The sequence below is a fragment of the Cygnus atratus genome, chromosome 1 (genome assembly GCF_013377495.2).
Source record: "Cygnus atratus isolate AKBS03 ecotype Queensland, Australia chromosome 1, CAtr_DNAZoo_HiC_assembly, whole genome shotgun sequence".
In the NCBI taxonomy this organism is placed as follows: Eukaryota; Metazoa; Chordata; class Aves; order Anseriformes; family Anatidae; genus Cygnus; species Cygnus atratus.
The window spans coordinates 65,481,885-65,493,930 of NC_066362.1; the positions used below are offsets into that span (position 1 = coordinate 65,481,885).

The 12,046-nt window shown below is 36.1% G+C and overlaps 2 protein-coding genes across 5 annotated transcripts in view; one reads left to right on the forward strand and one right to left on the reverse strand.

The window, feature by feature from the left end:
• Positions 1-12,046, reverse strand: part of DCP1B (decapping mRNA 1B) — a 45,401-nt gene that overhangs the window by 25,497 nt on the left and 7,858 nt on the right. The window lies entirely within an intron of this gene.
• Positions 5,789-12,046, forward strand: part of CACNA1C (calcium voltage-gated channel subunit alpha1 C) — a 478,980-nt gene continuing 472,722 nt past the window's right edge. For all 4 annotated transcript variants that reach the window (XM_035550684.1, XM_035550685.1, XM_035550683.1 and 1 more), the window contains exon 1: positions 5,789-6,019. In XM_035550684.1, coding sequence (XP_035406577.1) covers positions 5,890-6,019 — 130 coding nt within the window. In that variant the 5' untranslated portion in view covers positions 5,789-5,889. The remainder of the gene's footprint in view (positions 6,020-12,046) is intronic.

The following is a 12,046-nucleotide window of genomic DNA, read 5'->3' on the forward strand; positions in this document are numbered from 1 at the left end:
AGGCACAAAAATGCCAAACTAAAACAATGCAAGAATTTTCCAACCAACGTGAAACTGTATTTTGATGTGAGCTTAACTTTTCCTAAAAAGCTGGTAAAAGAAACAAACCTGTCAAATCACCGAATACTTGCTCCTTTGTTTACAGGTTGATAAAGCTTCTGATCCCATTATTTATGTATCTTTTAACACAGACAAGGAAAAGAATGGCTTGGTCTTTACATTATTTCAAATGTTTAAAACTTCATATACGAAACAAGCAGGAAAAAAAAAAAGCTATTAAAAGGAAAAGCATCCTGCTCAGAGACATTTTAATGCAAATAATCACATCTGGAGAGTGAAAAAAGCTGTTTTTTAGCTTTACCAGTCAAATTCAAGCAAGGAGGAACTGTTCAAGTAACTTTCTCAAAAAAAGACAAACAAAAAAAAACCAACCCACATCATGTAAAAGCCCCTGAAAACCTCTTTCCCCAAAAAGGGATGGTTATAGAGTGGGCAGGGACTGGCAACGCTAGAAGTCAAGAATAGGTTCCTCACCACCATCTGTTTAATTGTACCTGGAACTATGCCTTAAACACGTGAAACTTTTTTTTTTTTTTAATGGACCCTGAAATAACCTTGTGATCTTTTACAGTCATGAAAGTTGGCTGACCAATTCACAGACTTCCAGATACAGAGCCAGCAAATATTTCTGATCTCATGAGGCAAAAAGGGACAAGTCCGAGACAGCGGATTGTTTATAAACTCATGTCTGCAACTCCACGGTGACAGCCTGACTTCTGGCAGATTTTAAATCAAAATATATAGGAAATGCCTTAAAAAAAAAAATCAACTCTGTAGCAAACAAACAAAAAAGAGACTGTCTGACAAGAATATCCCCTAAATAGCCTCAAAGCTAAAGTTACGTTAGCCTTGCAGGAAACTTCAAGTCCCACTGATGCATTTATTTCCATAAAGCCTAACAGATGCAAGAGTCCATCGGCAGGTTATTTTTTGGAAAATATCCCAAAGGCAAACTCAATTTGCAAGATTTCCTTTAATATTACATTCTGTTGATACAACAAGAATTTTTTAGTCCCTACGCAGGAATAGTGTCTATGTTATGATCCATCTAGCCTAGTGTTTTTTTTCCCCTTCCACTGGTTTCCAATTGCATGCCCTGTCATTTCATCATCAGTTCCAAATACTTTTAAAATCATGATGATGCATGATTCTGAAATTAAGACAAGACAACCCCCACAGGGGCCAGGCTATCAATTTTTAAATAACAAGTTGTTCTTAATAAATCCGCTATTGTTAAGTTGTTTATAAGTAAAAAGTGGTTCTTATTACTGTTTCACAGTGGACTTCTGAAACATCCACATCAGACTAGATCTCCACTGCCTTTTACAACAGAAATGATTACACAGTCTCACTCAAGGAACCTAACAGCTAAGTGAAGAGATAGTAAGATAAACAAATTGTGGGTGAAAGTACCATTCACTCCATTTTTGATACAGAAAAGTGATAGATGCTGACTTTGAGAAGTGAGGAAGTCTTTAGCAAGGCTGAAAACAAAATCCCTATATTCTCAGCCAACAAAAGTATCCTTCCTGTGAAAAAACTCTCAGAGGATGGCTCAGTGGAAAGGAAGTGTAACTCCCCAAAATCTGAAACTATTAGCACTCCCAGCTTACCCTATTATCTCTGCCAATTTCTACTACAAACCATTAAAAAGGCCTTCAATGCACACTGAAATGAAATCAGGCCCTCGTCTACATAAATGATCTCAACATAATACAAAAATGCCATCATGCAAATATAGGCTAAATATATATAAATAACTTCTTAGCAGAAAAGCTTACACCAACATAACACTGCCACAAGTGAAAGAAGGAAAACAAGAAAACACGCTCTCTTCTTGATGCTGAGTACAAAATTATACCTCGTAGCTAAAAGCAATGAGAACGCTCCACAGTCAAGGAGGCAGCGACAATGCTCTCCCCATTCTGAAGGATGAAAAAAAGCTGTCTTTTATTTTAAAGAATAGGAAGGAATTCTACCCTCGCCTTCTGAGTGTCCAGCCTTTATATTTACATCCCGCTTTTCAAGGTTAAGGAAAGTGGCAGCTTCTGTTATGTTTCTTGTCAAGTATCTGGGGTATATACATACAAACAACTTAAGACTTTTGTTGTTGCAGGTTAACAGCTAATTCCAGATCTGTAAATACATTTCTATTACTTCCCATTTCCTTATTACCATCCCCATTATTTGGGGATACAGCCTCCTCCGCTGTAAATGGCATACATGATTGTGTGGTAGAGGACTCAACAGGATTTGAATATTGCTGTTTTCATTTATAATTTAGTGAAATATAAGATAATGTTTCCAATGATTTTAAAGTGCATCTCCGACATACCTGCCATGGGTCTAAGTACATCTTTAATACCGGAGCTACAGTAAAGTTCAAGGGCAAGCAATTTTCCAAACTCTGCTGGTGTCCATTATAGTGCATTTTTTTTTCTCCCATTAAAAAAGAAAAAGAAGGGAAAAATAAAAGGAGGAATATTTTAGCTTTAAAAAGTGTTCAATAGCATGTATTTTTTTCCTGAACTCTGTATTTTTACTATAATCAGTCTGATGAGCTATTACTCCAAATGGTTTGATTCCAGCAAAAAGAATGAACAACTTGAAAATGGGCTTCATGAAGAAAATAAGCAACCTCAACTATAGATACTTGTAATTCCAACAATTGTGATTTCATCTCTTATCTCTCCACTGCATAGCTTCCCATCCTAAGTAATGGAAATACATTTGCAGATCTGGAATAAGCTGTTAACCTGCAACAACAAAAATCTATGTTGTCTGAATGTATATTCACACTTGTTCTTGTAGTAAGTGACACCTAAAAATACTGTAATATTAACATAATTTAAAAAAAATGTATTTTCCCATTTTTACACTCTGTACGCTCTAACATTTTGGAGACAGACAATTTCTTATTGTTTCCTACACCATCTCTTTATTACTGAAATGGTCAGAAAAATAATATAAAATAGGCAACTGTAAAGTGAACTACTCTTTCTGACATTTCAAATGTTTAGTTCATATTTACAGCACCACTTATGTATTTTCTCTTGTTGATTTTCCACAGTCTCGTAACATGTTATATTAAATACATTAAAAAAATTCTTCTTCCGTTATAGTCAGATGTTACGTTGACTTCATGACATCTGCTCACCTGTAGAGCGAGCTGCTGTTGGAAACTAAGTACCTATGACTTTTAGGAATACAATACAATTCCATTGGAACAGAAAGGACATTTACTGTTCTCATTAATTGCAGGTGAAAAGTATTAAGTCTATTCCAACTGAGAGTAGGTTCATGCTGTTAAGTTAGTTAACTTAGGTTCATGCAGGTTAAGTTTCAGTGGATAGCTGCACCTTTTATCATTCACATACGACCACTGTATTTTTACTTGCTTGAAAACTGAAGGATCATTACATTTTATCCTTTAGATTTTAATAGAAGTGTTTAAAGCATATTTTGTGACCTATTTTTTCTTGTGAAAGTTGCAACTTAGTAACTTATTTCATAAAGATTCAAATATCTTTGAGCTACCTTACTTATTTCTTTTAGTGTAATTATTTTAAAGTATTTGTGTATCTTTTAAAATTAATTTTAACTACTGAAGTTAGTGTTCTGATTACTATAAACATTAGCAGTTTACTGACTTTTCTTCCACCACAAGGCATTCTGTGTGTTTACTTGAACAGAGGGAGAAACAGAATGTACTTCTGAGATGAAGTGTGTCACCATGAAAATTAAATTTGAATGGTAAAAACTTCCTTATTTTAAAACTGTAATCCAACACATGAAAGCATCAGAAAAATCTGTATTTATCAAATTAATTTTAAATAAGAAGCTAGATGTTTCAAAATACTGAAACAGCACTGAAAAAGTACTGAAACAGCAGGACATATCCTGCAATTTATGAATTGCTAACTATAGAGATACATTTCAATACATACCAAAATTTAGAGTTGCGCGCTGTGCAATTTTCATTACAACAACTGCATTATTCTCACACAAAGTGAAAGTGCATCGTTACATTTTGCTTCATAAGTCAGCAGTATTTTACCATATGCATGATCCTTTAGGAATAAAGCATTATCATCTTTTGCTTCCCTGTTCTCTCCCCTCCATCTAACTCTCAGTGCAAATTTGAACCTCATTTTTTTCTTTATGATAACGACATACAAAATATTAATTTGAGGGAAGACATAAAAAAACAACAGAAGAGATGACAACTAAAAAAGAAGCAAAGCACTGCAAGAAGGTATGCAATACTTTACATAAAAATCCACTGTTGCTTCTTTAATTATGAAATTTCATGAACCTTTCCATTGAGAGATGCTATACATTCCTGTGAAGAAGATTTAATGCCGTATGTTGTTATGCAAATAATCTTGAAATTTTACAGAAAGGCAGTTCGTTTGACAGAGACAGAAGAATTGGTGTAGCTCATCAAACTGCAAGTCCATATCCTGTCTAAGACAATGACCAGCACCAGATGATTCACAGGAAGAACCTTCCTAGTCCCTCTGTTGTTGACTTCTGACCTGAAGCATGTGTATTATATCACTTTTTTTTTTCTTCTTGGCTACAGGATCTCTGGCTGGTTTTATTCATATAAATAATATCTCTGCTATGCAAAAGGATTACTGAAAGAGGCTCTAAAAGACTTAAGAGTACATGTGTCCAAAACAACGAAGCTAGCAGGTACAAACCACATTTGTTGTGGAGAAAAGAAATATATTTAAGAAATATATTATTAATATATATTTCTTGTATTAGTATACTTTAAGAAATATATTATTATATGAAGACTTTATATTTTATTAAATTTTATTACAGCAAGCTCTGCACTGCAAAACCAACAACTGGGCTGCAACCATAACCACTATTTGCAGAGCAGATACCAAATATTAAGCCCAATGCTGTTAGCAGTTTATATGCCACTTAAGAAAAAAAGCAACACTGCATTTGCAGCCCTAGTGGAATTCCACTGGAACAGTTACACTGCCTTTCCGTATGTAACACATTCCTTGTCCTTTAAAGGGTATGCTATCTTATACTTCAGAAGGATTTCTTTCTTTTTTCCTCCTGTAATTGAAGAGTATTGTTTACTGCCGATTTAAGGCTTGTTTTGATGAAGACAGAGCTGATGAGGCACTCAGGAGCTTGTATTAAATCAATAATAGATAGAAGTGGGCAGCTTGTATATGCACTGTGGGATACACTTGTTCCATATTTATCTTTCATGTTTTGAGAGAAGGTTACAAATATTTTTATATATATACACACACACATAAAAGAGTGTGAGCGAGCAAGCTCACATTCCAAGAGAAGTTTTCTGGCTATGTCAGGACCGAAGTCCACCCCTTGCTAGACAAACCTATTTTTTTCAAACACAAGAGGATATTATCAGAGAAGTCCGTGCTGATATACAGAAACCAGAGATCGTCATGGCTCGGTGAGGTGATGAGCTGACGGGTGGATGGCGCCCATTATCTCCACTTCTCAATCCAAGTTTTCCTGAAAAACCACAGGGGGAGGAGAAGGCTCCAACTGAGCATAAAGCACAGAGGACAAGAAAGGACCAGGAGTGAAGAGCAAGGAAAGGAAGGATAATGCACAAGATATTGCAAAGGTTTCAAAGAGCTGGAAAGTAGTTTCTAGATGAAAGGACAGAGTTGTCAGTAGTTCTGGTTTTTGGTTTTAACTTCTGTACAAGGCTATTATATAAAGTAACTCCAAAGTAAGAAACAATTGCTCAAAAGGAATTTACTTTCAGTATACATAGGAAATATACTCAAGTTCAGCGGTTTCAACGCTCCTGGGAATTTAAAAATGTTTCAAGCCTTTGTTCGGCAAGCATATCAACCACTATCCAGCCACCAGCAAGGGGAACCTGAAACGAAGTATAAGGGGAAGCTGGTGCATGAAACTCAGCTTAACTGTTTCTACATCAAACCTGGAGGTAAGACAGCATTATACATTAGTGTGTATGCAAACTATACTGGTGTCTATCTGGTGGGACAAGTATTGCATTTCTATTTAAACAGAACAGTTTGTATAATGTATGAAATAACATCAGTAACAAACTAACAGTTGGGGATAATGTACTGTGAAGCCCTGTATGTGTTATCACACTACCGCAGGATTCAGAGAATTTTGTTAATTCTCTAATCTGTGGAGTTAAGCAGAAGGACAGCTTTTCTCGGCAACGGTATGTCTTTTGAGCATATATTGAACATTGCTTTCCCACTTGGATTTTGACAGCGGAGCAAAAAATAAAGGCACAGGAAGGCACATACGTATAAGAAACAAGAAAGAAAAGACAAAAAGAGGCTAAGAAGTTCAGAATATACAAAAGCTCAAAATATTAAATGCATATGTGTGTGTGAAGGGACTAATTTAAAAAGGGGGTTATGTGAGTGATTTCTAAAAAGAAACTAGTTTTGCAATATTTGCAGAATAAGTATGTAGGCATTCACATATATATTCACACTTGTCTGGAAACATCTAATATTTTATGCTGTACAAGAGGGTGTGTATGAAGGAGAGGGTGTACAGGTAGTCACATGAAGATAACCCTCTTTAAAAATAAAAAATCTGTTCCAACTTTAACTCCTGAGCTTTACCACATCATATGCCTATCTTATCTCGAAGAGATGTCCGGAATTGCCAGTGCTGGCAGTACACTCTCAGCAGTAAACGTCCAGACAAGCTAATACGTTGCTTATGTGCCGACATCCATAAATGGGAAGCAAAGACTGTGCTTAGCAGATATACGCAGCATTATATTCCTTCCATTCTGCTCAGAAACCCCTATACAACTGCAGGTTGCTTGAGAGATGCCTTTAATTCTATTCCATACACTTTTCCTACCGATTCACTTGCTGAGGCTGGGATACGGTTCCACCATACTCAAAATAATTACTAGCCACAAAAAAAACTGCATAGCTTTGTTCTCTTAGCTCCTTAGGCTGTTTTTTCCTCACATGACATATATTCAAATTGAAATCCATCATTCCACATAGCTGAAAATCTGTTAGAAGTACTGCATTTCTTTCCCCTGTATTTTTTTTTTTACCACCTTCATCACAACTGAAACTCATCATTAGAGCAAAGAGATGGTTGCAGTCATCAGAGTTACAAGGTCTGCCACCCTTAGAAAATCCACTTCACAAACACGAAGCATTCTATGTCATTTGCATTTCTCAGTCAAAGATTTCCAGAACTGGGACCAATTCCTCAGGGTAGGAAGGGTGAGGAGGAAACAACAAAAGCATTCTTTTAGGCAGGTCTGAACCGAAACCTTATATATCCGTACTGAACTGCGCGGGCCGACAAGGGACATGGATTTACTCATCAAAACTGGTGTCTTAAGATCAAGGCCTTTGATTTCCACTCAAAAACATATATTTTAATTAAAGAAACACATGAAGAATAAGATTGAGCTGGGAAAAATAAAAAGGATTACTTCAGAAATACTTACCAGTACAAGGAGTTTTGCTTTAAAACAGAAAACAAACCACCACATCGGAATACTACAGTTCCTCCTCTTTTTTGATCTGAACTCTAAAAACTTAAACCTAAAAATCACAGAATTACACTTACTCGTCACAGTAAGCACAAAAAAATCTCAAGTACCCTAAAGAAGAATTAACCAATATCTGATAATCCTAAAATCTCAATCAACAATTTAGTTTGGCTGAGGCCTCCGCAGGTCAGCCGCTCCACCCTTCTGCTCAAAAGAGGGCTAAATTCAGTAAGATAAAGAGTTAGGAAAATAAAAGAAATTATTATCAACTACAAGTTACCAAACAAAAGTATATCCTACTGCACTTTTCCATTTTATTTATTTTTTACAGTGATTTGCATATATACATACCTTTCTCTACAAAAAGAAAAGATCCTGTCCCCTTCAGAAATCACATTGTGTTAAAAATCCAATCCTATTTCCGAAGAATCAAGCAGAGTTTAGTTACAGATCTCAAAACCAAACGCATCAGGTTGTATATTCTACAACATGCAAACTAACTAACCGCCAAACAAAAGATCAGGATTCCCAGTCTTAAAAATCTCCTGCCTTGAGCCAGAACTGCTGCATATCCATCTACACCAAAATACTGTTTAATTACACCATAAAATTATCACATTATTTTTATATCTTTACAGGTAAACATTAAGGATTTTTAGGTCTCCCTGAAAATTAGAATAAGAGACAGAAAGGCCGACATTTAATATATAAGCATATATATTTTGCATATAAAAATGTAACGCAATACCTATGCCATTTCTAAAGGGATGGATTATTACTCTTCTTGACATTCTGAAGTATTTTTTGTTATCTTTCAAGTACATTAAAGTCCTTAGTAGACCGAAGTATAGAACACAAAGGTAGGCACTATATCGGAAATGCAGTAGTAAAGTACCAATACTTTCGTATATGCTTTTATAAACCAGTCTAAGAACACAATTTCTGCATATAGGTACAAAGAAGTCACCCAACTGAACACTAGACAGTATTTCACAGGAAAAAAAAATATAGCCACTATGCATCAGATAAGTAAATAACTAGAAGCAGGAAGGAATTTGCTTCAAGAATATTTGCACATGACAAACTATAAAATATTTAAGTTGAACACAAACTAAAACAGGTCTTGGAAAACATGCATGCAACCTGACAAAGTTAATTGTCAGTCAACTTTATTTTCTGATTTTAGAATCAAGTCTTACTACAACATTGATGCATTTTCAGTATTTATATTTCCTTTTAAATTTAAGAAGGAAAAGTAGTATATGTTCTTAGGAGTATTAGGATTAAAATGTTCTCAGCAAATTTGAGGTTTCAACTAGAGGTGAATAACATCCAGGAAAGACAATCCTGACCTCTTCTGCTGTTCCTGGCTAGCTAGAGACACGATGAATTTTTATCAGGCTGATTAAAGGAGCCATGGTGGAAGGGGAAGAAGGAGGAGCTACTTGTTTATTTTTGTGAGACAAAAATTTCTCCCAAGGACAGCACCTCAGGTAAAACACGTGCATTTGTATTCTGAACAAATGGCAGCGGTTGGTGCAGACAAGCTTTTAGAAAACCTTTAGCCAAATCTGGTTAGCAAGCAAACTAGCTGACAAGAACATACCTCTGATGAGGGCAGGCCCCTCTGCCAAAATTGCTTTGAATTTGTATGGTTTGAGCTTTCACTTCTCAAACACTTTTGTTCCAAACTGATAAATAGTTTTTCAAAGTTTTACACTACAAATATATTTTCTTCAGCAGAACCGACAGATTCCAGCAGGCCAGAATAATTCTGTAACCAAGCTTAGTCTCAACAACATTGTTTTTAAGTTATTCAGCTGTGACAGAAACATTGCATTTTGCTTACTGATGCAGTAACAGAAAGCCACAAACTATTTTTTTTTAAATCAGCAGACCACTTAGTTTAGAGGAAACTAATACAAATTGAATGAAATCAAAAACGTGTAATGGTATTTGTTTCAAAATGTCCAATGAGCATTTGGAGAATAATCAGCTGAATACGTATTTCAATTTACTGTGTTCAACTTTCTTTTCTTCCCATGATTGGACCAGATACCGTATGTTGGCAGGTAGGAGACTGATAAATTAGGCTCTCTATTGTAAACTGACATTTTTACCAAAACCAAAACCCAAACAGAAACTGTATTACATCGTAAAAAGAAAGCCCGAAATACCTGTTTTGCCCATCTAAATGAAAATAATTGAGCAAGTAGTTGTCTATTGATCAATGCGCGTAATACTGAATCTAAACATGCACATGAAGTAAATTTAACAACCAAATGCTGGCTTCGTTCTTAAAACACTTGAGAGAAGAGATTTTAAATAGTGAATTATAGAATATATCACAGAATCACAGAATTGTCTAGGTTGGAAGAGACCTCAGATGATCTTGATCTCTAGTCCAACCTCTGGAATATATGATGTGGGATAGACCAACAAATAGGTTTCAGGGTAAAAATAGACACTTTGGCATCTAAAAGATCTTCTTCATGCCATGTTGTTTTTATACATTGCTCAAACTATCACTGTTGTTTCCTCATTTCTCTTGAAATGTAAACTTCTTCTTCTAACTAAGATGCTCCTTACAAGAGAAATGTTACTATTAGTGTACCTGCACGATCAATGGGTCTTCCGACATGCCTACAGAACTGCAACATTATTTAGTATATATTTATATACTATAAATAAATTATTAGAAGGGTAAACCAAAATGAACCCATCAGTCTCCAAGAAGACGAGTTCTTCTATTTGCAAGTACTCTAGGATGCTGTAACAGAATCTAGAAGTGAAAAATAATAGTTTTAGAAAAATATACACCATTATCTTTTCCTAAACATTTTACAATCGTCGCCAAACATGTATTTGGAAAAATAAAATCATACATAAATAATTATGGGAAAAAATAGGAAAAAAATACACTTAAAAACCACATAACAAACTTTAGGCTACTTCTTTGGACAACTGGGAAACTTTTCTTCCCCTCCAATCTCACCTACTGGAAGTCTCTGCAGCGTAGAAATCTGGGAAAACGATATTCCCTGTTCATGGTTCTGATGAACACAGGGTGGCAGGTTAAACTGGACAACTGAAATTAGTATGAGGTTGTACACGTACCATGTGTCTAGACAGCTTTACCAAAAGCAGGCACGTCTGGGCTGCTTGCGTAGCAACTCCTGAACCTCTGCAAAAGCTCATATTCGGTAGAATGTGTCATATCTGGCTAGAAAGCTTCATTCAGTTTCAGTTTTAGGAGATGATGTGATCAAAGGTCTTGTTACACATGTGGCACAGAAATGAAAAACAAGATCTATGCACAAACAGGTATAGAGCCTGGTCAGATAAAGACTATTTGTTGCACTTTTATGCAGTTTCTTTCTCCACTTCCTGTACCATAAAAGCACCCAATTAACCTGCATCAGATTGTTGTGGTTTAACCCGGCCGGCAGCTAAGCACCACACAGCCGTTCGCTCACCCTCCCCCCTCCCTCTCTGGGATGGGGGAGAGAATTAGAAAGAAATGAAAGCCCGTGGGTTGAGACAATTTATTAGGAGAGAAAAGAAAGGAAAATAATAATAATGACAATAGTACTAATAATGATAATGTGTACAAACAAGTGATGCACAATGCAATTGCTCATCACCTGCTGACCGATGCCCAGCCTATCCCTGAGCAGCCGGCCCCCCCACCCCGTATTAATTGTTCAGCATGATCCCATATGGCATGGAATACCCCTTTGGCCAGTTTGGGTCAGCTGTCCTGGGTCTGTCCCCTCCCAGCTCCTGCTGCACCCCCAGCCTGCCTGCTGGCAGGACAGAGCGAGAAGCTGAAAAGTCCTTGGCTTGGTGTAAGCACTGCTCTGCAACAATTAAAACATCAGCATGTTATCAGCGCTCTTCTCATCCTAAATCCCAAACACAGCCCCACACCAGCTACTAGGAGGACAATTAACTCTATCCTAGCCAAAACCAGGACACAGATTGTTGTGAGAATTAGCATACTAGCTCCTTATAAGCTAGGATCTTGTATTTTTTTCTGTCAGCTGAAACGCACAAGGTGTACTGAGCTCTAAGATACGCAACTTAATTTTCCTCGAGCTCTCCATATCCTATAAACACGAAAAACAGCTAAGTGATGTTGATCACAGTGGTGACGAAATGATAAATCAGTCAATTCAAGAAATAATTAATCGGCCTAGCACACATCCATATACTTCTGGTACAAATACATCGTTGGAAATAGTTGCAAGTAAATTATTATACAGCTGACCATTACTAAAGAAGAAACTGAAGTTATTTTAACCAATGTTTTACAGTTATGCATTTCTTCTGAACTATTTCATATTAACCAGCGTCAAGCTTTAAACAACAGGTTCCAAATGGTGCTTTTCACAATAAATACAAGGGAATAAATATAAGGGAAAAAGTATTAATTATGTAGTTAAGATTACTCAAATATAA